The sequence below is a fragment of the Macrobrachium nipponense genome, chromosome 12, assembly GCF_015104395.2.
Source record: "Macrobrachium nipponense isolate FS-2020 chromosome 12, ASM1510439v2, whole genome shotgun sequence".
NCBI classification, from domain to species: domain Eukaryota; kingdom Metazoa; phylum Arthropoda; class Malacostraca; order Decapoda; family Palaemonidae; genus Macrobrachium; species Macrobrachium nipponense.
The window spans coordinates 71534812-71561388 of record NC_087205.1 but is presented as its reverse complement, the minus strand read 5'-3'; the positions used below and the strand labels follow the sequence as shown (position 1 = coordinate 71561388).

Genomic DNA, 26577 nt, shown 5'->3' with positions numbered 1-26577 from the left:
CGTCAGATAATGCACTAGTGTCTGCCAAGACTTGACCGTGAGCCAAAGAATGTCAAAAAAATCTTCCATAGAGGAACCCAAGATCAGCTGGTTATCCAGATACTGGCAGAGACAAAGACCTAGATGATGAATCAATCTTGCCTTGGGTGCCAGCATTCTTGTGGAGATTTGAAGATCTGTACACAGATCAGAGCAAAGGGCCCAAGTGTGGAATAATTGATGCCATCCTATGAAGCAAATTAACTTCCTAAAATGTAGGTAAACAGGAAAGTGAAAGTAGCCATCCTTCAGGTCTGACAAAGTAAGTAAGTTCTTACTGATCTTCACTCAGACCCTTAAGTCCCCATTCATGAGGTAGCCTCCTGCAGCCTTCAGAGTGAGAAAGAGCAATCTGTAAAGCCTCAGCCCCACTGGATGAATCTCTTTGATATCCCTTTTACAACACGAAGGCTATCTTGTCATCAAGACGCTGCATCTTCTCTTGATTGAAGGTGTAAGATGTGGAAGTAACAGGTTGAGACAGTGAGAGAAAGCATTTACAGGCATCCCCAGTTATCAGTGGGGGTTCCATTCCGACAGCTTGACAATAACCGAAAATCGCCAAATTTTGGTAATCGCTGCCTCTGTTAGGTATGTATTGGGAGCATAAAGCGGAAATGAGCTCATTTGTGCTGAAAATCGCCAATTTTCGTCACCAGAAAAGCACCATAAAACTGGATCACCGATAACTGTGCCCGCTGATAACCACAGACTGCCTGTATTGAGGAACAGAAGGCTGTAAATGTTGTAGAGAACCTCAAGGTTCCCAAGGTTCTGTTCCAGGTACCTCCAAGCATCCATAACTGAAGGCAGGTCCCAAAAGTAGGGAGAAGAGTCTGGCACAGACATAACTTATTATCTGTAGCCATCTCTGTCTGGCATCTTGTGCTGGTAACAACCTTCACAACCAGAATGAGAGGACAACTGAGAGCCAGAATTAGAGGACGACTGAGAGCTGTGGGGGTGAGAGGCAGTGTATATTAGTGAGGAGAAAAATTACAACTTCTCTGACAAGAACACAAAGACAGTTATGCTGAATGGAAAATCTTAGACGCTGACTAGAGGCTGGTATTGGATAATGAGGTAGCTACTGCTGGGAAGCAGGTCTGTCAGTAGAGGATGATCTTGCTGAATCACTCGGGTTAATAATGGCAGCCCTATTAGTGGTGGAAGATAGCATCTCCCACAACTCTCAAACCAAATCTTCAGGGAAGAAATCTAGAGCCATAGGGTTAGATACATTAAGGAACAGGGTTTAGGTGAAATGAGCAAGTGGGTCAGATTTGGGAAAGCTAAGTCCCTCATCTTCATCATGTCACCAGCATGTAGTAATAGTTGATGTGAAATACAGAACCATCCAAGGGAAAAATTAGGTGATGAGTTTTGACTATACTATATGCCAAAACTGAGTTGGCTCAACAAAGAACCAGTGTGCCCCAATTCAGAAGGGGTGATACAGTAGTTGTTTAAAGGAGTAACAGGCAAAGAAGTGTCAGACTTGAATGCCCAAAAATCCTCCCCTGTGTCCTCATCTGTCCTCAGCAAGCGAAACTATCAATCCTGAATATCATAGAGATTTGAGTTGAGTGCTAGGAGAATGAGGCATTCCAAGAGGATTGCACTCATTGATAAGTAAGTTGGAGAGAGAATGAGAGTGCTAGCAGGGGGGCAATGAAATGAGGAGTTGTATTGGGCTCATAACTATCAGAAGAGGAGTTTTAATGAGATTATTTTTAGGGAAGAACTCAGGAGAGTTCTGTTTCTGTAAACTAAGGTTACCTGGAGATCAGTGATGGGATATTTGACTGTGCTGCTTGCTGCCAGTCCATCCAATTAAACAGGATTGATGGCACTATGAGAGGGGTTCTGCAGTGCTCTCCTTACTTTCTGTACTAAAAGGGGAAGATTTCCTTGATGTTACGTAGGATACTTTTAAGAGAGTAGTTTTTCATTAATGACTGGTAAACAAGGTTTCATTGGGCTTAGACCATTATGGAAAGGAATATCCTCTAAATGAGGACTGGCAATGAGAGCATTAAACAAAGATGCAGCAAATTAATACAGTTTTGGCACTAAAGGAAGAGCTCAGGCTATGGTCAGAGGCATTCAATTACACGAGAACAACCACTGGTTTAGGATCAGTCAAGAACACATAAGCAGTTGAGGCCAAAAAACACAAGGAGAATGGCCCCCCAGATGTCATCCAAGCATAGGAAGTTACAGAGACAATGAGATAACAAATAAAACAGATGAAATGAGGGACAAGAGCTGTGCAATGAACTGATTCATGAATAACTCGGTAAAAAACTGATTCTGAAACAGAGGTAGCCTTCTTCCCATGATGAACAATGAAAATTGCTTTTGCTGAACACAAACTCTGTGAAGGAGTTGGTGAAGTCACAGAAAGCTGTAGTGGTAGATAGTCACAGATCTTGAGATCACAGGAGTAACAAGGAGACTTCCAAGGAGGCAATATCAAAGATGTAGAAACTTTGTTCATTGAGATGAGGCTTGACAGCAGGAGGCAAGGCATGATATGACAAGGAAGAGCCAGAAACAGCACCTCCTGTGTGTTTGGACACAATATGTAAATGTACGCCCATCTTCAAGCTTAGATATCAGTGATCAGTGGACCAACCCGCATTCACTATACTTTTACTGTGGTGGAGAATGTTCACCTTTACACAAAGTTTTCTGGAAATAAGCACAAGAAAGGGTACCAATCACAATAGTATTAGAAAATATCATCTTAATATTACTAACAGTAAAAGAGTGATACACAAAAATAAATAGGTAATCATTATTGTGGATATGTAAAGCAAAAATCTGTAATAAAAAATTCACTGAATATTAAGGACAGGAGGAAGTGCAATAAATAAAATTTATGAAATTCAAAACTAAAGTAAAAAAAAATGTTAAATTTTATGGAATTTCATGGTTTATGAAAACTTCTGAAAAATCAGGAGATCAAGCACAGAAATCACATGGATCAAACCAATTAAATTGTTAAACACAAAAATATATTCACAGTAATACAGTGGTGGCAAAGAGAGATGCTGACTGGAAGGTAAAAGGCATTAAATTAGGGGATAATTTTCACTTAATACTTCATTTAATTTATCAGAATGATGCAAAATTGATAAAGAAATGGAATAGATAAAACAAATGAACGGCACCTCATAACACCATGAAAACTGTATCCATCCCTGTGAAGAACAACGGTAGATGTCTGCATAAGGGGTACTACTCCAATGCTACAAGGACTCACTGAAATGTATAGCACTTGGCCCTTATGGTCAGAGGGATTTGTTTCAAATTTTTGTAGGTCATTATTCAACCAGTGTTTAAAGTTGTATTGTAAGGAAACTAATTAGTTCAGTCTATAATTTTATGTACTTAACAAGTAAAAGCAATTGGTGCCATTTTTCATTATATTTAAAAAAAAAAAAAGTTACAGCTCAGAATAGTTTTTCTAATGGTAGATTAAACATTAATATATGTTATTCAATGAAGCCTGTGTGAGAGGAGACTTACATGAGAAGGGAATTGATGAGGCAGAAGCACAAGATAAAAATAGATGGAAACGGCTCATCCGAAACGGCGACCCCATATAAAAATGGGAACAAGCTGGGAAGAAGAAGAAGATTCAATGAAGCCTTGAACGATTCTCGGCCATTCCATTGAGGAGTGAGAGATGTGTATTTCTGGTGATAGAAGTTCACTCTCGACGTGGTTTGGAAGTCACGTAAAGCCGTTGGTCCCATTGCTGAATAACCACTGGTTCCATGCAATATAAAAACCATACAAACAAACAAACAAAACTAAGCCCTGAAGTTTAATTGAATTTTTTTTTTTTGTGCAGTTATCTCTTAAATATAGATTTTTAGTTTTTAGATTATAAGTTTTGAGAAATTTGCTGAAAAAGAGAACAAAATTATTGGTTTTCCAGGAACTGTGATAGAGAAATGGCTAATTTATACACAAAGTATATATGAAATAGATAGTGTTCTTTCTCTTATTTTATTTATTAACTTAAAAGGGTTATTACATTTTCATACTTGATAAACAAATGTAATTGTACTTCTTGGAAAGGATAATTGATATAATTCACAATAATAACGTTTGTACGAGGTGTGTGTTCATACTACCACATTTCAATTCAAGTATACTGGAGAGTAGGGATATGACTTTTTTTCAGATTTAAAAGCCTGTAGTGGAAAAGGATGAACTTTTGCCTAAAATTCATAAAAATGCCTTTGGTTTTTTCAAATTGTGAAAAAAATTCCCCCACCTAGCGAGATGATGTATTAGGTTGAAGCATCAAAAAAAAATTCTCCTGTTTATAGGTGTCTTTATTTGCAAATGAATATAGTGCACAGTAAACTTTAAAAATGGCTTTAAATCTGTGAGTTACTGTTTATGAAATTGCTGTTAAGATATTTGCCAAAACATCCTCAATGAAAGTATAGTTTATGCTGGTTGACTTATTTTGTTGGGAAAAAGGAATCCATCACGTGCCTTAGAACCAGGTTGAGAATATGATGTTGGTATCCAACAAACTGAGGCTCTTCTAGTCCCTAGAGTCTGAACTGTCTCTGAAGTCTAACAACAACGCTTTTATGGACTGTGTTGACTGCTATGGTGTCAGAAATGATAATTTTGACACTCTTCCATGCATCATTTTCATCTAGCGCCTTAATGGTATGGTCGGCTTGGTGTTGGCCTGCCACCTTGGTGGCTGAGGGTTCGATTCTCGGGCATTCCATCGAGGCTTCAGATGTGTGTATTTCGGGTGATAGAACTTCACTCTTGACGTGGTTCGGAAGTCACATAAAGCTGTTGGTCCTCACTTGATCCGCTTTCACAAGCCAAAATGCCAAGGTGTAGAGTTCTTGCAGAATTCTTTACACAGACCACGTGATATTCTTTCTTGTATATTCTCTTCCCATCGAAATGCAAGGAAAATTCCTCTTCACCAGTAATTTCTTTCAGCCGGTTCTTGACCTTTTCTGCATCCTTGATATCACTATGCCAAATTCCCAGTTGTGATGGTTTGGGTACATCAGTTCCTTCTTCAGCTAAGTTTTGAAGAACATTTGATGCTTTTCTTGTTGATAATGACACTTTTGATACCAGTTTGGCAGCAGATTTTGTTGCATGGTACTTTCATTTCATGGGGGTAGGCTCTTCTGCAACATCAGAATCAGTGCTGCTCTTTTCTTCTTTTCTTGGCTTGTTGATGGTTCTGATGAGTTTCTTGGATGTTTCAAAGGATGGATCGTTGACATAGGAGCCACTTTCTCAGTCTTGTATCCTGCTTGGCCTCCTGATTCAATTTGTTTTCTGTAAAGCTCCTTGTCATCAATACAAAACCAATTTCCACTCGGTTTTGTAATATCGAAAAGATGAGTGAGATTTAATTCAAATTCTTCATTTTGCTGCTCTCTATATTTTCAAACACTTTTATTTGTTTGTCAACCTTAGCTGAAACCTGCTGTTTAGAAAGAAAAGGGAAGCTCAGTTTCTCCCAAAGCTTCAGCAATTCTTGAGATATCTTCTTTATTCGGTCTGCTCGCCCTTTGAGTTCATCATACAACCCCAAAACCCTACCAACAATGTCTGTTTAAAGGAATTTTGCACGTGATCTGATTCATGTCCTCTTTCCTATCTGGTATGCTGGGACAGCATTTTGTATTTGTTGTCAAATTCCGTGTTCATCTCTTTCCAGCTAATTCCACCGCTGATTGGATCGTTTACTGATACTGATACCTGCTACCTCCATATTACTGTTATTTATGAGAATATGTATTGTTTTGAAAATCATTCTTGATCTCTGGTTATTGTATATTAAAGTTTAAAAGTTGAAGGGTCGTGTATTAATAGGGTTATAGTATAAACAATTTCCAAGGGACAAATTTCATTGAGAAAGAACATCAAGTATAACTATTTAGCATTTAATCCCTTTTATTACTGGATACGGTCTGGCTTATATTATGGCTACCATTAGAAGACTTTTTAACAATTTAGGTACGTAGTGCTTACTTGAATTCATGGGATGAGGAGCAATCTAATTCACTAATATATACTTTTATACTGAGTTTTAATTTGTATATTGGCTAGAAACAGTTAACAGATTCATTCATTATGAAAGGTTCTGGTAATGGAGGGGTTAATCCTTTGCCTCATTACAATACATATACAGTAGTACCTCGAGATACGAAATTAATCCGTTCCGAGGCGCCCTTCGTATCATGAGGTTTTCGTATCTTGGACCACATTTTACATGTAAAATGGCTAATCCGTTCCAAGCCCTCCAAAAACACCCCAGTAAATTTCATAATAAAGCTAAATTGACCTATAAACAATGAAATACTTCAACAATTTGGATCATTCAATACCTAAATTAAGAATAAAAATGCAAAACCTGTAAATAAAGTATATATTAGTGTACAAGAAATATTATTACTGTAACGTAAAATGTGGAAGCTTACCTTTCGAGTGAGGCTACATACATACGTAACTATCCAAGGAAGATTGCTTCTGCCTACTTTTCACAATGTTCCTGTGTGAGCCTTTTCGGGGGGTGTCTTCTACAAATGATTGCACTTTATGAAAAGCGGCTTTAATTTCTGCCTTTTTTTTGTACATATGTACGTACGTACACTTTAAAAAATATACATACGTACTACATACGTAACTATCCAAGGAAGATTGCTTCTGCCTACTTTTCACAATGTTCCTGTGTGAGCCTTTTCGGGGGGTGTCTTCTACAAATGATTGCACTTTATGAAAAGCTGCTTTAATTTCTGCAATTTTTTTCTTCTTTTTTTGATTTTTAACTTTTTTTTTTTACTTTTTTTTTTATTTTACGTAGTTTTTTTTTTTTTTTTTTTTTTTTTTTTTTTTTTTTTTTTACAGGATTTCAACTTTCTTTTTTTGCACCTCATGACTGTTGGCCCTGGTGTCCATCAAAACCCCGTTCAACCAAATACTCTCTCTGCAACTGATTTGAGTACTGAATGTTCGGCTGCTGACCTTCAACATAAACTGAAGTGCCTTGATTATACGTACTACTGGTATGCATGTTGTAAATGATTGGTCTACACCCTCTGTTCAGCAGGGAGTGGAGATTCTACCAACCTTGCAAAGTTTCCAGTTATCCCATGAGAGAGACCTTGATCACTTATCCCATGTGAGAGATCTTGGTCACTTTTTTTAAAGTATGTACACATTGACGATCCCTAAAACGAATACCGCGTGCGTACTATAGCAATGCTGGTACCGAGTGGCCGAGCCACGCCACCACGTGTACATAGTAGATGCATGATGGGAGGGACGCTGGCCAATAGGAGAGAAGGATTTAATGGCCGCGACTAGCATCAGGAACCAATGGGAGAGCAGGAGGATGGTGGCGAGTCTACTAGTACTAAGATGGCGGCACGCGGCGTGATTTTCAAAATTGTTATCTGGGCGAATCTCAGACTTTCAGAAACCTTTCGTATCTTGAAAACTTTTTGTATGTAGAGCCGTTAAATTTTTCGTATTGGCTTTCGTATCTCAAGTTTTTCGTAAGTTGAGCCTTTCGTATCTCGAGGTACTACTGTATTGTTTTTATTAAGTAATCCCAAGAAAAATTAGATAACGGTATACAAATAAAAATAAGATTACAAAAGGACCAGAGTTTGTTTCTCAGTATAGATCAACAAAGCATTCAACTCAAGAAAAGCACAAATTCCTTTGCAAGCTCCAACTCATAGTGGACTTGGACCATCTGAACTAAGGTAAAATTATAATTTTATTAAAGATAATATTCAATATAATTATCCTAGAAATGAAAAGTGGCGCCAAAAATTAATATTATGCCAGCCTATAAGGATTTTAAATTCCTATACTAATGACAAAAGTATCAGCTGGTATCGGCCAGAAATTCACCGACACTGATACCACAAAAACTAGCCGATACTACCGATACTGATAATTGGGTACATCCCTATTTTTACATAACCAATAGAAAATACGTAACATCGAAAAACTAACATGTAGATAAAAGTTCATCAATTGCAACATCAGGAAAATTTAAACTTTGAAAAAAGTTAAAAAGTCATATCCCTAATGGAGAGGTGAATGAACAAACAAAAGTATAAAGCAAACATGAAGATGGAACTAAGCACTCTTCTACTTTTAAGAATCAAAGAACTCCCATAGAACTGGGAATTCTTGGCTGGTTGAAAGTCATGAAATATATACTTACCATCTCTCCAGTTGAGACACTTGTCACTTGTTCTTATTCTTTGTGGCTATTTTCAGTCTCATAGCGCATGCATTTATTGAAGTATTTTTTTTTTAGTATGCTCTCTTCCTTTTTGGTCCTATAATATAATGGAAAATAAGTAATCCAGAATTAGCATTGATGTGTCACAGTAAGAAAACATTGCTATACACTTTCATATTTTATATTTGTGAAAAGGCACCCTGTACAGTTATTCTGAGCAAATTAAACATAAGATTAAAATCAATTTCTACTGCTTGTCTTAAAAGTAAGTTGATGCATGAAATGTTGTGCAAATGAGACATGTTTATTTGGCAGCAATGTCGTTCAATATACTAAAAGCTGAATGCTGATAAGGAAGAAGTTGCCACTTATGTATTTACATATATTGTTTATTAAGATGTTAACGTATACCCATTCCAGTTATTGTGCTGCATAAATAAGTTATAAAATGTAAAGCATTGTGAAAGTGAGTTGTGGCATTGTACAATTATATTTGCAACTATATTCAGATAGGTACAAAAAATATGTATGACTGATTCTACATTTCTTCAGTATCACTGTTTCCATCAAAGGAAGCACTGGTATAATAGTAAACTAAATTAAGATTCACAATTTGCAACTAAATGGGACTTGTAGATCATGTGAAAGTTCTGCGATAATTTGTTGTATATGGGTACATAAAAGTGGTGAATAATAATATCTGTAAACCTCTTAAGAAAATTTTTTGAACAGTAATACTTTAGGAGGTGTATTTGGACATCAAAATTTAGAACTGTCAGTAACTAATTTTTGACAATTTCTCAAAATTTTACCATCAGTGAGAGGAATTAGATGACCCCTTGCAGAGACAGTGAGTATTTGTCTGGTCATGCAGAGTGGAGTACATCTTGCAAGATATGTCAGGAATATCTGGCTGGGGCTGTTAGCACAGAATTAAGCTAATTATGGTTTATTACTCGTTATGAAAAAATTGTTGTCGATGCAAGCCTGTTACTTATGATTAGCCTGTATTTGCTCCAAAAATTGTCCTCCAATCCATACTTAATAGAAAGAAAAAAAAATCATCTGGTATTGCTACTCATGTTGGCAAATCCCAAAGTCTCAGCTATAAATATCTCTTTCTGATTACCTGTAAATACACTTACTTATCCCCTGAAGTCCTAAGACATTTTTTCTAGTTGCATTTATATTTTCATGATTGATTGTACCCTTGGGCTTCTTTGTATTTCACTTGCTAGGTAATTAGAGAAATCTCTAATGATTTTTTCTCCATTGAGCATGGTAATTTGCTGAAAAAACTGTAAGTATGACTTGTTTATTTAAAGTTTATTAAGAGTGAGTTTTTTTTTTCGCAGGAAGTATGACCTTAAAGGCTCTACAGTAGACCGTGAAGCATCAGTGAGAGAGCTGGAAAAAGATCTGCCAACGCTCAAAGACAACGATTTTGTAAAGGACGGAACTAAAATTTACATTGGAGAGGAAGCCAAGCAGCAGCTTATGGAAACATTGACTGCTGACGTAGAGGTAATGTGTACATTGGTGTGAATAGGAGAGACTTTTTTTTTTTTTTTTTTTTTTTTTTTTTTTTTTTTTTTCTTCCCTAATAAGATTAACTTCTCTTGTGTGGATTGTGCATGTTTCATCTACCCACAAACCTGTGCAGGTAAGTGTTTTAGCCCAGTCATTGCATTACCTAAAATTAAGAATAGGGTTTGTACACTTTGATTTTTACTTTTATCTTTGGGCATTCATTTTACTGTGGGAAGACATTTACATTAGAATGACACCATAGTACCACCAACTATTAGCTGTGAAGCTCGTCCTTTTTAGGCTCAAGCTGCATTTCTACTTGTAACTTTTATCCATTTCTTTCGGTTCCTTCTCACTTAGCTGCCAGACTTTTGCTGTATCCATAGTCCATTCTAATTAAAGAGCAAACTTTATGCTTAATCCCTACAAAAGTCAAGCAGTGTGATTCAGTGGTCTTGTGAAGCTAATTTGTTTCTTGTAGGGATGCACTGTGGGCTGAGAACTAGGGTAAAAATTTTAAATTACCTTTCTTTACATTAAAATGAAGGTCCATATTTAAAAAAAAAAAAAATGGGTTTTCCAGCAGATTATTTTTATGTACACCAAATATAGAAGAGACATGTACACCAAATATAGAAGAGGCTAATGGCATTGTAACATATCTTTGCAGTTTTTGATGAGGTTGAATTTAATGGATTATTCATTACTGCTGGGCGTTCATGACGTAGCAAGAGCTGAGCAGGAGGGTGAAATGCACAATGAGTCAGAAGATGATGTAATAGAGGCAAGTAAACCAAAACTAGTAATTATCTCCTGTATATCCACTTTTGAAATTCCACAATTAACCCTTACTGGACAGGTAAAAAAATCAATATGCAGCTACTCAGGCCAGGTAAGCTTTGAGGTCGGTCAATTTATGAAAAAAACACATCAATGGAAAGAGGAAGATATGCAAATGCACATGGTGAAAGAAAACATTTTTTAACAATTTTCCCTACCTTCCACGAGAAGTTGAAAATGACTATTTACAACCCCTTGTGGGGCCTCTACAAGACAATAAAAATTTTTACCAACTTCTAATAAATAGTTTTGTTTGATTTTGTAAAATTATAATTACAGCTCGTACAATGTCAAAACAGATAAGAAATAAAATCAGTAACAACTTCTCAGCAATTTACCGAGAAGGAAGATTCAGTAATTTTTTTATTTGTACGTGTTTTTTTTAATATTCCTTTGCACTTTTCTTTGCAAAATTACATTTACAATTAACTAAACCAACATCAGCCCTTTGCAGGCCTTTGGTATATTTATGAGAAAATTTATAAAAAGACGTCATATGAGACAGAGAAGCACTACATTCCCCCCTCAAAGTCAAAATCACTACTAAGCATGCATGAGCTGCAGAGTCTTGATTTTAGCCAGTGTAAAAGTTGCCATTAGTGAATTTATGGGCTATAGTGGTATTGGCACCTCTCTCCCGCCGAGTTCTTTCCAAATTGATGGTGCTTAAATTGCATATCTTCAGGATCAATCCATCCACCACAAAACCTGTTATCACTACTCCTGAGAAGCTATCCGTCCATTAAGGGCTAACCACTCACTGTGTAATGCGACTGTATAACAGTGAAATTCTTTTCAGTAGAATAATAAACTGACCACATTCAGGACTGAAACGATTGGGTTGTCGAGTAATGTATTTGTGTGGTCTCTTGTTTTTAAAGGAGGAAGATGATGAATGCACTGGTGTCCCAACACCACCTGACTCCCCACTCACAGCTGCTAGAGAGCGTGCTGCAAGTAATGGTGCTATCAACCCAGATGTTGAAATTTATGCCATTGAAAGTAATGAAAGTAAGTGATCTTTTTTATTCTATAGTATAGGGATTGTATTGTTGCATGGTTTTCTTTGTATTATATTATTGCTGTATTGATGATTAGCTCTTGACCTATAAAACTAAAGCTGGTTGAATGACATCAGCCAAACTGAGAAAAATATTGTACTTCAGCTTAGGTAGCTGTTGGTCTGAAGTGCCACAGGTCACTTGACAAAACATTTGGTTTTATTGTAGTGTCTTACCGAACAATTATAGAGCTGTGATTTCCACGAGCGGCAGGATACTAAATTCAAATTTAGCGCGTCGGCGTCGCCAACACTGGTGGTGATGACGTCATCTCCCTCCACTCGCGGGAGAACCAGGTACAACTGCCCAGGTGAATCCAATTCTTTTCCTGCCGGCGTCCGGTGAACATCGGTGGTCGGTGCGGTTGGATGACTTTGCTTCGCTTTTTTCTTGTGGATTTGATCTTCGGAATTGGTGAAGTACTCTTTTTTGGCGTTGTTGTTATTTTGCTTTTTATTAAGGCGTTGCCATGTCGGATTCTAGTCCGTCGGGAGTTAGGTTTTGCATCTCAGGATGTAAAACTAGATTATCCAAGTTCGAGTATGATTCTCACACTAAATGTGTTAAGTGTAGGGGACAGGTTTGTTCAGCAGATCGAACATGTAACGAGTGTAGTGATTGGACTGATTCTCAATGGAAGTTTTTTAGTTCATACTCGGAGAAATTAACTAAAGACAGAATTAGAAAAGCAGCGCTTAGGGAAAGTAGACTTAGCTCTGCTTCGTCTTGCGATGCATCTGTTCCTTCTGTTTCTCCTCAAATTGTTATGTCTCCTTTAACTACACCTCCTATTCCTCCTACTAATCCCACTTCTCCGGCTTCCCGTGTAGTTTCTTCCGACGCTATTGCCAGTCTGGAATCGAGGTTAGATCAGAAATTTTCGGTACTAGCGAATACGGTTTTGCAACTTGGTGATTCAGTTAAGACGTTTTTGGAGAAAGCGGCTTCAGGTAAGAGTGTAGTTGAGGGTGCGTCTGTCTGTCCTGACACGTCTCCTAGACAAAGGTCACTGTCCAGCTCCCCCGCACCGGGGAGAAGACATACCGGAAGTCCAAGGGAGTCGATCGGGATTTGCCCACAGACAGGCGCCTCTCTTGTTGAGCCTGTTGCGCCTCAACAGGGCTCGGTTAAGCGGTGGAAAGGTGTTGCGGTCAGACGCCTTTCGAATGATTCAAGCGATTCGTCTCCGGTCGCGCGGCGCTCTTGGCGAAGTTTGCCCGTTTCGCGTCCCTTAAAGAGGCGTTCAGGCGCTGATTCTTCGCCTCCTCCAGTCAAGCGGTATAAGGAGCCTGAGAGTAGGGTTGCGCCTCGGCCGTTAGCGGCTTGTTCGTCGCCTCAATCTGTGCCATTTTTGGCTCCATATACTAGTAGAGATTGTGGTTTTAGCGCTGTAGCTAGCAGTTCTAAGGGTGTTTCTTTAGGCGCTTTTTCGTCTGTTACGCCTGATGCGCCTGTTTCGCCTCGAATTTCGGCGGCTCCGAGCGAGGCGCAAGTAGTTTTTCCGCCTCCTGCTGAACATTTAGGCTCTTCCAAGCCTACGTTAACTGTTTTTGATTCGTCTCTGGTCGCCTTTTGTGCAAGCAGGTTAAGAGGGATTGTTAACCAACTGGATGAATGAGTCCAAGGGTGGTTCGAAACCTTCAGATCTGGTTGTAGTCCGTCTACTTCTTCGGCGGTATCGGAGAATGAAGAAGAAGTAGAGGAGGAGGATTCACATCACCTCTCGTGTTATTCACGTCTCCTTAGATTTCTTCTGGTATCTTATCCAGATTATTTTGAGAAAGCGGCTCTCCGCGCTCCCCAACTTCGACTTTTTTGATGAGGAGGAAAACTTCAGACCCTCTCCTCCCAAAACTTGTTCTATCTAAAGCGGTTAGACATTCGTTGAAAGAGACGGAGAAATGGATGTCTATGAAAAGAGACTTAGGGAAGGCTCTTTTTGCTTACCCTCCCTCTAAGTTGCTTCGTAAGAGCTATAGGTTTTTTGTAACTGGGGGGGAAGCTCCTTCTCTGGGAGTTTCTGCCTCCTCCCAGGGAGACTTCTCCAGTTTAATCGACTCCTCTAGAAGATCTGCTTTCGCCGCAGCGAAAGTTTTCTTTACAGCGCCTGAGTTGGACCACGTTGTAAAGAATCAATTTAAACTTTTGGAAGTCTTTAGCTTTCCTTTGATTGGACTATTGGCGCTTTAGCGGCCAAGATCGAAGACTGTCCTTCTCTTTCTCAGGAGTTAGCGGAGGATTGGATTGGTGTTTCTGTCCTGTGCGGACAAATCCATTAGGGATGGATGTGATGAGTTAGCTTCGCTCATCGCCTTTGGTACCCTTAAGAAAAGGCAACTTTGGTGCTCCTTTGCTTCTAAAAGGGTTACTTCCCAACAGAAGTCTGCTCTCTTTGTTTGCTCCTTTTGTGAAAGATAACCTCTTTCCAGACGATGTAGTGTTGTCAATTTCGTCTGCGCTAGATAAGAAATCTACTTCGATTTACTGGCACGTCTACTAAGAGACCTAAAGCTCCTGTGGAGACTGTTCCTTCGGTTTCTCCTCTGGCCAAGCGCCTTTTCGAGGGAGAAAAACCCAACAGCGCTTCTTTTGGCCGAAGTCGAATTTGCGACCTCAGTCTAAGGCCTCGGCCAAGGTTAACAAACCTTCCAAATGAAAGCTCGGTTCTTCATGCACCAGTGGGAGCCAGGCTGGCTCTGTTTTGGGAGGAATGGGAAAACAGAGGAGCAGAAGCCTGGGTAGTGCAAGTACTCAAGTTCGGCTATCGTATTCTTCTCGTTTCACCTCCCCTCGCTCTCACCCTGTGCCAATTCCATTCCAGGCATACTCTCCGGGCTCAGACAAATTTCTGGCGCTAGCCGCAGAAGTGGAAGCGCTTGTTCTCAAAGAAGCGATAGACCAGATAGAAGGGGATTTTCCTCCAGGCTTTTACAATCGCCTTTTTGTAGTTCCCAAGTCATCAGGGGGGCTGGAGGCCGGTTTTGGATGTGACGCGCCCTGAACTTGCATGTCCAGAAAACAAAATTTCATATGGAGACCACTCGGTCAGTTCTGGAGTCCATCAGGACAGGGGGATTGGATGGTCTCTCTGGACATGCAGACGCTTATTTTCACATTCCGATACATCGCGAATCTCGGAAGTACCTGAGGTTCATGTTCGAAGGCAAGGTGTTTCAGTTTCGGGCGCTTTGCTTCGGACTAGCGACCGCTCCTCAAGTTTTCACCAGGGTTCTATCCCCGATAGGAAGCTGGCTGCACATATTAGGAGTAAGAATCTGCCCTCCCTATCTGGACGATTGGCTTCTCCGGTCGGAATCAGAGAGTCGTGCATGAAGGACCTTGGAACAACTCTGGATCTTGCCAGAAAGTTAGGAATTCTGGTCAACAAACAGAAGTCCCAGTTGGTTCCATCTCAGAGCATCCTTTATTTGGGGATGATTCTGAATGCTCAAGTTTTTCGGTGGCTTTTCTGTCCCCGAAGAGGGTTTTTTTGGGTCAAGGCTGTCTGGAGACAGTTCAGGAGTTCTTGGACAAAAAGGTAAGTTCTGCCAATCAGTGGATGAGGCTCCTGGGCAAATTGACGTCAGTGGAGAAATTTGTGACGTTGGGAAGACTGCACATGAGACCTCTGCAGTTTTTCCTGAGAGCCTCTTGGTGCAGGAGACACAACCAGACTCGATTACCTTTCCTGTCACAGATCAAATAAAAGAGGACCTAAGGTGGTGGCTCTCTCGAGCAAGGTTGGAAGAAGGGTTAGATTTACGACCCACCCATCCTCCCGAACCTACAGTTCTTTTCCGACGCATCAGACACAGGTTGGGGAGCCCTACTGGGAAATCAACGGACTTCAGGAGCTTGGTCGGAGAAGGAGAAGAAGTTCCATATAAATGTAAAGGAACTGTTAGCAATTTCCTGGGGCTCAGACAGTTTCACGGAGCTTAGTAGAAGGTCGAGTAGTGGCAGTGCATTCTGACACTCCAACGGCTCTCTCGTACGTGCGGAAACAGGGGGGGACTCAGTCTTTCTCTCTATACGAAGTAGCCAAGGATCTCCTCCTGTGGTCAAACGAAGCGAAGGCTCAGCTAGTCCCGAGATTTGTTCCGGGAAAGATGAACGTCCTGGCGGACGAGTTAAGTCGTCAACAGCAAGTGTTACCTCTGGAGTGGACTTTGGACAACAAGATTTGTCAGAAACTTTGGCGCCTTTGGGGACGACCGTCAATAGACCTGTTCGCGACATCAAGGAATAACCGTCTTCCTCTCTTTTGTTCTCCAGTCCCAGATCCTCTAGCTTGGTCGGTGGACGCAATGCTGTTTGGATTGGTCGGGTCTGGAAGCTTATGCATTCCCTCCGTTCGGTCTAATAAGAGAGGTGCTGAACAAGTTCATGTCGCACAGCAATGTAACACTAACGTTAATCGCTCCCTTTTGGCCCAGGCAAAGAGTGGTTCCCGGACCTTCTCCAGTTGTTAGTAGACTTCCCCAGACTTCTTCCTCCAGAGAAGTGGCTTCTCAAACAACCTCACTTCAAGAGGTTCCACCAAAACTTGTCCGCTCTAGCTCTGACAGGGTTCAGACTGTCCGGAATCTTGTCAGAGCGAAAGGATTTTCAAGAAGAGCTGCAGAAGCTATCGCTCGTTGTAGGAGAGAGTCTTCTAACAAACTCTATCAAGGGAAGTGAGAATCTTCAGAGAGTGGTGTAGAAGTGCTAAAGTCTCTACTTCTGCGACCTCTTTTACAGAAATAGCAGATTTTCTTCTATTTCTTAGGAACTCTTAAGAAACTGGCTCCTTCGACGATCAGAGGATATAGAGCCATGCTCTCTTCGGTTTTTCGACATCGAGGTTTGGATATTTCCTCCAATTCAGATCTGTTGGACCTCATTAGGTCTTTCGAAACCACTAAGCTCCCGCAAGATACAGTGGCCTTGGAACTTAGATGTGGTGCTTAAGTTCCTCATGGGGCCACGTTTGAGCCTTTGAAGTCGGCTTCCACTCAGGAACTTGACTAAGAAGGCACTTTTTCTTATTGCACTAGCTTCTGCTAAGCGTGTCAGCGAATTGCACGCTATAGACAAAAGAGTCGGTTTCTCTCAAGGCAATGCTGTATTTTCGGTATCTTTGACCTTTCTAGCCAAAAATGAGAATCCTTCTAATCCTGGCCGAGGAGTTTTTTGTGGTAAGGAACTTATCTGATTTGGTTGGACATGAGGAGGAAGAAAGGCTCTTATGTCCAGTCAGGGCTATTAAGCAGTATCTGTTTGCCACTAAGGGTATTTATTAGAGGACAATCTTCTAAGCTCTGGACCTCGGTTCAAAATCCCTCTCGTCCTCTTTCTAAGAATGCTATAATCGTTCTTTTTATTAGAGAGCTTATCAGGGAAGCTCACTCGCAGTCCGAGAACGACAATCTTTCCGTTCTGAGAGTTAAAGCTCACGAGGTTAGAGCAGTGGCAACTTCTTTAGCATTCAGAAAGAATTTATCTTTAGCTTCGATTCTTCAGAGCACGTTCTGGAGATCGAATTCGGTTTTTGGGCGAGTCATTATCTCAAAGAGATAGAAACGGTTTTCGAGAATTGTAAAACGTTAGGTCCGGTGGCGGTTTCTGGCATGGTGTTGGGAGAAACGGCACAGGGGTCGTCACCTCTATGCTAACTTTTCACCTTGAATAGGTTGTCGAGTTCAAGGGAAGCTGGGGGTACTGAGTACCTGGGATACTCACCAGTCTGTTAGTCAGATTTTATAATGTTGGGTGGGATATATGTTTTTAAATCTGGTGTTGGTGACAATGTTTTGTATGATTGAATTTCTGGTCTTAGCCCAGGCAAGGGCAATCTTTGTTGTTACTATCCTCCGTCAGTCAGCCTTGACTCGCTTGAACTACGGAAGGATTCCACTCCTGTAGAGGCTAACTTTGGTCAAATTCCAATTCCTCTACAATAGTAAGAAGAGCACCGACCAGAGGCAGTAACAGTCTGCTGTAGCTCTCTTACAAGGTAAGGTACAACAGACACCTGGAGTGTTTACTGGTATTGCAATAAATGTAACCATTTTTAAAATACTAGTGGTCCACTGAATCCCACCATCCCATAAATGTGTAATCAGCTCTATAATTGTTCGGTAAGACACTACAATAAAAATGAAATTTTCATTATTAAAATGAAGTTTTATTGTATACTTACCGAACAATTATGATTATACCCACCCTCCTCCCCTTAGGTGGACGGACGGGCAGAAAGAATTGGATTCACCTGGGCAGTTGTACCTGGTTCTCCCGCGAGTGGAGGGAGATGACGTCATCACCACCAGTGTTGGCGACGCCGACGCGCTAAATTTGAATTTAGTATCCTGCCGCTCGTGGAAATCACGGCTCTATAATTGTTCGGTAAGTATACAATAAAACTTCATTTTAATAATGAAAATTTCATTTTCTTGCATGATAGCAAGCTGATCTGAGCAAAAGCTTAAGTCATGGTTTATGATACAACACCAGAATCTTTGCTCAGAAACACTAGTATTTTGTATCTCAGAGTGTTAGATGCAGCATTCAAAAAGAAAGTCAGAAAAGTAGTATGACATATGAAAATTTAAAATCCCTACTTATCCACAATACATCATAAATCAACTTGGACAGTCATGTATATGGATGAAACCTTGGGTAAATGGGTAATTAACTTTTAATAATCATGCACCTTGAGAAGGGGTGAGGGAGGTATTTAACAGATGGACGTTAATGTGATTACTTATGAGAGAGAGAGAGAGAGGAGAGAGAGAGAGAGAGAGAGAGAGAGAGAGAGAGAGAGAGAGAGAGAATGTCAACTTTTATAAAGGTGAAGACAATTACAGTTTTCTCTCTCTCTCTCTCTCTCTTTATTTTACAAGTACTCACAAGTTGATTTTCATAAATTAGAGAACCTGGCATATGTTTGTTACTTCAGGTCTGTAAGTTGCTCATTCAAAGTATCTATGTATAATTATATATACAGGCAGTCCCCGGGTTACGACGGGGGTTCCGTTCTTGAGACGCGTCGTAAGCCGGAACGACGCTTGGAAATATGTCTTAAACTAATAAAAAGTTATAAAAACCTTACTTGTAATCCTTTGGTTACATACATGTTTGTTTCCTGTAGTTTTTATGTACAACCTGGAGTTATTTTCATAAAAGAATGCTGGTTCTTGAAGGTAAAAAACTATTGTAATCCTCTGGTGACACTACATTCTTGAAGTTTTATGTACAACCTGGAGTGATTTTGCAAAATCTTGAGGGCTACAAGAACAGCTGATTACTATTTACGTATCATATAGACTAATTAAAGTAAATGTATCTTTAAATAGGCTTATATATTAGTATCACAAAAACATTCCTGCCATGAGTCAGAGGCCGTTTAATGAAACGAACACTTCTCTGTCCTATCTGTTCAGAAAATAAACGTTACGTCAATCCCCGAGACCATTGTTGCCAAAGCGTCTCTCTCTCTCTCTCTCTCTCTCGTCTCTCTCTCTCTCTCTCTCTCTCTCTCTCTCTCTCTCTCTGATCAAATTACATTGGAAACTTGACATACGATTGCCCTAATATACGAATGTTTTGAGATATAACAGAAAATTTGCGAAAATACAAGCTTTGATATACAACGAAATATTTTGCGATGAGTGTTAGTTGTATAGGCGACCGATAAATGGCGTTCAGTCTGTTTGTTTGTTGGTGCTGCATGTTAACACGTCGTTGTTTAGTTCGTTGTATTTGCGCCTATTTTTCGTGTTATTTTGTCTATTTTATTATTAACCATGGGTCTCAAAGCTAAAGACAAAGCAGGTGATAAGAAAAAACCCAAGAAAATTATTTCGATGGAAGCAAAACATGAAATTATAGCAAAGCATGAACGTGGCGTTCGTATCGTCGATTTGGCAAACGAGTATGGTCGAAATCCTTCTACAATATCCACGATCATCAAGCAGAAGGAAGCTATAAAAACCCCCGAGACCATTGTTGCCAAAGCGTCTCTCTCTCTCTCTCTCTCTCTCTCTCTCTCTCTCTCTCTCTCTCTCTCATCTCCTCTCTCTCTGATCAAATTACGTACTGGATAATGTCTCTCTTTGGATACTTCGATTTTGCCAAATATTGAGGGCTACAAGAACAGTTGATTACTATTTACTATCATATAGACTAATTAAAAGTAAACGTATCTTTAAATGGCTTATATTATTAGTATCAACAACATTTACTGGCATGAGTCAGAGGCCGTTTAACGAAACGAACATTCTCTGTCCTTAACTCGGAGCGTTCGGAAGACGCCTCTCTCTCTCTCTCTCTCTCCTCTCTCTCTCTCTCTCTCTCTCTCTCTCTCTCTCTCTCTCTCTCTCTCTCTCTCTGATCAAATTACTGGATAATGTCTCTCCTTTGGATACTTGGAATTTGCGTTGTAATCTAACCCAGAAACTTCGTTTTTGTTATTATTACTGGAAACAATCAATGATTTTTCATTATTTGCGCTTTTGGACTGTTATATGTAAACTAGTATGTATTCATTCGCTTGGAAACTAGTTCCGCATATGAGGCGTCACTAAAAACATTGAAAAAAATACAACATAAAAAGTGTCGAAAATCATCATAATCTCAAAATTTTTGTTGTAATCTAACCAGAAACTTATTTTATTAATATACGTGCTAAACTATAAAGGATTTTTATCATAGTATGCGTTTTTAAAAGCGTCGTTAACTCGGAGTGTCGGAAGCGTCAGCGTCGTAACCTCGGAACAAGCGTCGTAACCCAGGACGGATTTTTTTATTTCCATTGAATATTTAAGAAAAAGCGTCGTAACTCGGAACGTCGTAAGCCGGAAAACCGTCGTAACCCGGGGACCGCCTGTATATATATATATATATATATATATATATATATATATATATATATATATATATATATATATATATATATATATATATATGTATACATACATACTTTGAATGAGCAACTTACAGACCTGAAGTAACAAACATATGCCAGGTTCTCTAATTTATGAAAATCAAACTTGTGAGTACGTACTTGTAAAATAAAATATGTATATAACTATATACCACATACACACACACACACACACACACACACACACACACACACACACACACACACACACACACACATATATATATATATATATATATATATATATACTTATATATATACATATATATATATATATATATATATATATATATATATATATATATATATATATATATATATATACATATATATATACATATTATATTATATATATTTATACATATATATATATATATATATATAGATAGATAGATAGATAGATAGATTGTGACAAAGGTAATATCCTTGACTGGAATGTAATCAATATAATTGCATTAATCAGTAAATGTAGTGCATTAAATATTTACCAAAGGTTTCAATGATAAAAATAGTGAAAACTATAGTAGCTTACAATGTGTTTCAGGTTGTGTAAAGATTTCATTAATTTTTGTATCTATTATATGTATATAAATAAAAATATGTATCGCTGTATTGCATCTTTAAAAATCTATTATGTCATAAATAAGAATGCAATATCAGTGGTAGCTAGTTGTTCCATAAAAAAGCAGCATGTTTATACATACATGTATATATGTGTGCATTATGTAATACATGTAAACTTCAAATTGCTCAGCATTTGCTTGCTTTTCTCCTTTTCTGGGTTATTATTTATAAAGAAAGAGATTTTTCAAGTCCGACCTTTGTGAGTAGTTTCAGCATAAATCATAAGTAAGAGAGAGAAAAAGATCTTATTCATATGCGGAACAAACCCTCGGTCTTAATACTAGGATTATTTCCCGTGCAAGCTGATGACTGGTTGGATCAGTCTAAGATTGAAAAGCAAGGAATCTGTGACCTCTGGCAACCCTGATCATCCAATGCATTGTGAGGCTGGAAACCACGCATGTACGATGCGACTGGTCTGTCTTTTCCCGACCGCCTTGGAGATACATATGCTTTCACTTTCTCCCCCCAAGCCATTCCTTTGCTTCGCCCTTTATTTCTCAGTGTGTGTTTGTGTAGTTTTAGTTATGGATTCCCCTGGATCTTTGAAGGCTCGTCAGCTTATGTGCCCAGGCATTCGAAGATTACCCTGCTCAAGGTTTTTGGCTTCAGTAGCAACTGACCCACCTTCAACATGCAATAGGTGTATAGCAAACGTTTGTACAGTAACCAACCCCTGTGAAGAGTGTTGGGCCTGGCCTATCTTCTCAGTGGAAGCTATTCTACAATAAGAGAGAACATTGTAGAACATCAATGCTTCTGTTGTGGGAGGGATTCTCCCCTCCTCATCAAGATTCAACAGCTTTCCCAATCAACTCGCGATTCGTTGGTGGAAGTATCGGAAGGACAAATCAATAATCTTTTATTTAATTTGACTCCTTCTCCATCAGGTTCCATTTCTGTTTCTGGAAGGAAGATGTGGTCCCTAATGGTAATTTTTTTCCAGGGGAAGAAGCATCCAAGATGGTGGCGCTGTGGGCATAGCTGGGGCTACGGGGGCCTCCATCCTGGGAGGGGTTATTGTTGCATTTTCTGGAATCTCGGACCCCTCCTCCTACCCCAGTAGCAGTCCCCCCACCACCAGGTCTCTTCTATGCAGGACTGGGGCCCCCCCCCACCTCTGGGCAGATGAGGTCAGCACAGTCGCTCAATTCATCCACCCATCCCATAGTGTTGGAGGCAGCAAGCAGCCATCTTTGAAGACCAATTACATGATCCCTCCTAGCCATGACGTCATCGTCCGCTCACAAAGAGATGTCTGAGACACTGTTTCAGTCGCTCTGCGATAGACTGGACTCGGTGTTGGAGAGTAAGCTAGCAGCCTTAGCTCTGAGGAGGAAGGGCATTAAGAGGAAGGTAGCAGTCACCCCAGTGAAGGCGAGGAAATGTCGTAGGGAGGAAAGGACTGTGTCTCCGACGCCATCACCCCCTTCCCCCTCTGGCGCAATGAATAAGATGCTGGAGAGTCAAGGACTTTGTGGCTTCTTCTTCAAGTGAGAGGAGCATCTTGCATACATCCCCTCAACGATCTCCCGTTCACGGACCCGTACACAGAGGGAGGGGGGAGGTAGGGAGTGAGGATGGGGGAAGGAAGGCTTCCTTGTCTTCCATCCATCAAGGAAGCTTAGCTTCATTATCTTCCCTGCAGGATCTGGTGTCTTTGGACGATGTTCATGATGGTTTTAGTGGGGAAAGTGATAGGAATGCCTCTCCTACCCACGGACATGCATCAGCGCATATGCAAGAAGTAGAGCAGAGGGTTGTTTCTCCAGTTTCACCAACCTCTGTCCCTATTCGTCGCCACAAAGACCAGAGGGCGCCGATGAAGAGGTTGAAACTTTTCTCAGCCAGGAGTAGCGAGGATCGTTGGAGACGTTCCTTATCCAGGGAGCAGTCACGTTTTTTCTCTCGGTAACGAACTCCTAGTCCCTCACATGTCCACAGACGTAATCTGTTACACAGACGTGGATAAGGTGCACACATGTAATCCGTTACACGAACGTGAGCATGGAAGGATTCATGGATTGTCGTGAGAACTGGGCCAGGGGTCACATAGGCTTGGCCCGACTTCGCAAGGGCAAGGGCAAGGGCAGGCGAATGTGGAGAACCCTCCATCACAAGAGCTGCATTGTCGAGCGTAGCATAAAGCAGGGAGGATATGGACAAGGCTACTTCAACACCTCATACAGAGCATGAAAAAGGAGAGACACGAGAGTTTCTATCTTCCTTTTGCAGAAGTAATTGGGCTCATTAGAGAGTTCAATAACCTGGAAGGTAGAACGCAACCACAACCGACAGTGGTGCTGACAGGTATAGAGGCCCTACTGTGGGCCAGACAAGATCTGAAGGCGTCGTTCGAGCTACCACTGTCGCAACACGCACAATCAGTGTTACACAAGATAAACAAACTGGTGTCTGGCCGGGATGGTTCACTGCGGGCATCAAGGACTTTTAAGTTTCTTCCACCTCCCCTTGGTCGCCATAGGAAATCCTACTCAACCAATGTAACTCACTTAATGCCTTGCTATCTTAAGGGGGCCAGCCGGCTAAGGCCATTCTTTAAGGACAGGACTTTGATATTCATACCACTTAATAAGGTGACTTGGGACATCTCCAAACCGCATATGATTTTTGCCTCTGACCTTCGGTTTTGTGACGCCAGGGCGATTTATCCCGAAAATAACCATTTTTCAAATTCTATCTCCTCCCTTGATATTTAATATTAAGACCTGGGAATACTACCATATATATAGATCTGATGTAGACCTCCAATCAAATGAGGAGTTTTTTTTCTAAAAGTAATTTTTTTTTTTTTTGCTAGATATGAATTTTTCATTATGGTAAAAAAATATACCCTATAAATTAGGAAAACAAAATTTATAAAAAAAAAAAAAAAAAAGACGAAACAAAAATTGGAAAAAAGGGCTTCATTTGATTGTTCTATAATGTATTTCTGAGTTATAAACCAAATTCCAATGTTATAGCTTTAAAGCTAAGTGAGAAGATAGATTTTGAAGGTCAATAACTATAGTTTTGAGATACGGGCGTTCAAAGTTTTTCTTCGTATTTTTATAACGACAAAGTTAATAAATAGTGATTTATGAATGTATATTTCTTTTTTGTGTATTAATAAACCAAAACTACTTTATTTATTAATTTAATCATAAATGATGATCCCTTTGCTCATATATTGTAGCTTGGGGCACTGCATCAGGCAAGACGGGGCACTCCTTCCTACGCAACTTTCTCTCTCTCCTTCACTAACTCGGCTTATTACGGCAAATTTTCTTCTTCTGTATGTTAGCTAGATGTTTTCCTAGTATTTTCCGTTTTGGCATGATGAAATTCTTGCCGAAACAAAAATAAACAAACGTAAATGTAAGAGAATGTCAAGAGGTGAAATTTGAAGTTGTACTCTCTTGTTACAAAGACAATGTTAATAATTCATGATTATTATGAATTTCATATTCCTTTTTGGGTATTGATAAACCAAAACTATGTTATTTATCATAAATTAAGATCCCTTTGCTCAAAGATCGTAGCCTTGGGGACAGTGTGACGTGTGCTTCTGGCAAGACGAGGGCGTTTACTTACTATGCAACCCTCCCTCTCTTCAATAACTACGCTAATATAGCACAGATTATAATATTCTATAATCATATTAGAGCGAATTTTCTTCGTCTTTATGTTAGCGAGATGTTTTCCTTGTCTTTTCCTCATTGGCATGATGAAATTCTTGCCGAAACATATATAAACATATGTAAAAGCAAGCGAATGTCAGAGGTGAAACTCGAACGTGTAGTCTACTTGAAGTCTGTGCTAGCACTGAATCATGGTTCAACTTGATACTCCCTTCTGCGACCCACGGAATCTCTAGATGCCATTTCTCACAATTTCTTTGACAATTATTATCAAAATTTACGATAACAGAAGAAATATTGCATTTTCTTGTACGGATGAATGTTTTAGGCTTATTGAGTTATGTTTACTAATTACCCTGTAACTATGAAAGTAAGAGGAATTTTGACGAAATATTTCGTATACGCATTCTCAATTGCCATATGAAGCTCCATGAATTTTTTCATGACTGCATTTTTCGCCCTATACCCCCATATATAAGGGTTCCGGCTGGCCCCCTTAACCCTAATGTGATTCGTCTCAAACCAGACCTAACCTTGGAACAGGTTAGGTGTCATAGGCCCAGCACTTTCTTCTCAGGAGACACTGACATTGGAGACTACAGCAGCATCCATCTTTCAAACGGTGTCTTGGCTAGACTGGTGGTCCACCGCCATAGCCAGGATAGTGTCTGAAAGTGCAGCAAGTGGAGCAGTGAACCCTTCATCAATCATGGGGATCCTGCAGTCGGTAGCCAAGGCGATCTCGTACTTAGCTTACCTGAGTGGGAACTTATGGGCCTATCTTCTGTTAGCCAGGACAGACGCAGCACTCTCCAAGGTAGCGAATGGACTAGATCCTGACTCTGTATCTGCCCTCAGGAATGGCGATAGCTTGGAGTCACAGTTCCTGTTCCCAAGGACAGAGTTGGAGGAGGCAATTGACCACCAAAGTGCTGATACCAATGACAGGTTAGTACACTAAGCAGTGCCAAAGTCTGAAGCAAGAGCTTGACACCCTCCCCTTCCTCCCCAAAGGCAGATGAAAAGACCATCACCAGTGAGAAACAGTAAGAACGCGACGATGTTAAAGGTTCCACAGACAACCTCTCAAGCCAAGTCCGTCAAACTGCAACGCCCCTTCCAATCTAGAGGATTCAAACCAGGAAGAAGTGCCAGGGGCAGAGGCAGAGGGAGCTACCAATAGAGTGGGTACCTCTCCCTCTCTGTTGCCATGGGTAGGGGGATGCCTGGCAAGCCATTGGGCCAAGTGGCAAAATCACAAGACAGAGAAGTGGGTAGTAGATGTCCTTCCGGTGGGATATCGACTACCATTTGATCTCTCCCCTTCCCTCTCAGACAAGCCCATCCTCAACTGGACGTATTAACTGGGATCACCGAAGTTTGTAGCCCTTCGAGAGGAAGTATCAAAGATGTTGGAAAAAGGGGTGATAGAGGAAGTAGAACACCTCACACCGAGATTTGTTCCTACACGACATACAAACCCTTGGTCCTTTACATAAGGAATTACTTTCAGCGTAGGTTGGAATTACAGCCGTTAAATTCTTGAACAAGGTGGTTAGGCAGTAACTACCATCTGGTAGGCGGGTAAGCCCCCTACTCAGATGTAAACATCACTTTGCTTTTGGCCATCTCCTGATGAAGACGTAT

At 40.2% G+C, this 26577-nt stretch overlaps 1 protein-coding gene across 1 annotated transcript in view; it reads left to right on the top strand.

Annotated features, from left to right (window-relative positions):
* Positions 1 to 26577, top strand: part of LOC135224598 (phosphatidylinositol 5-phosphate 4-kinase type-2 alpha-like) — a 155442-nt gene that overhangs the window by 113083 nt on the left and 15782 nt on the right. The window contains exons 3-5 of the mRNA XM_064263755.1: positions 9667 to 9835; positions 10512 to 10625; positions 11563 to 11692. Of these exons, the coding sequence (XP_064119825.1) occupies positions 9667 to 9835; positions 10512 to 10625; positions 11563 to 11692 (413 nt within the window). The remainder of the gene's footprint in view (positions 1 to 9666; positions 9836 to 10511; positions 10626 to 11562; positions 11693 to 26577) is intronic.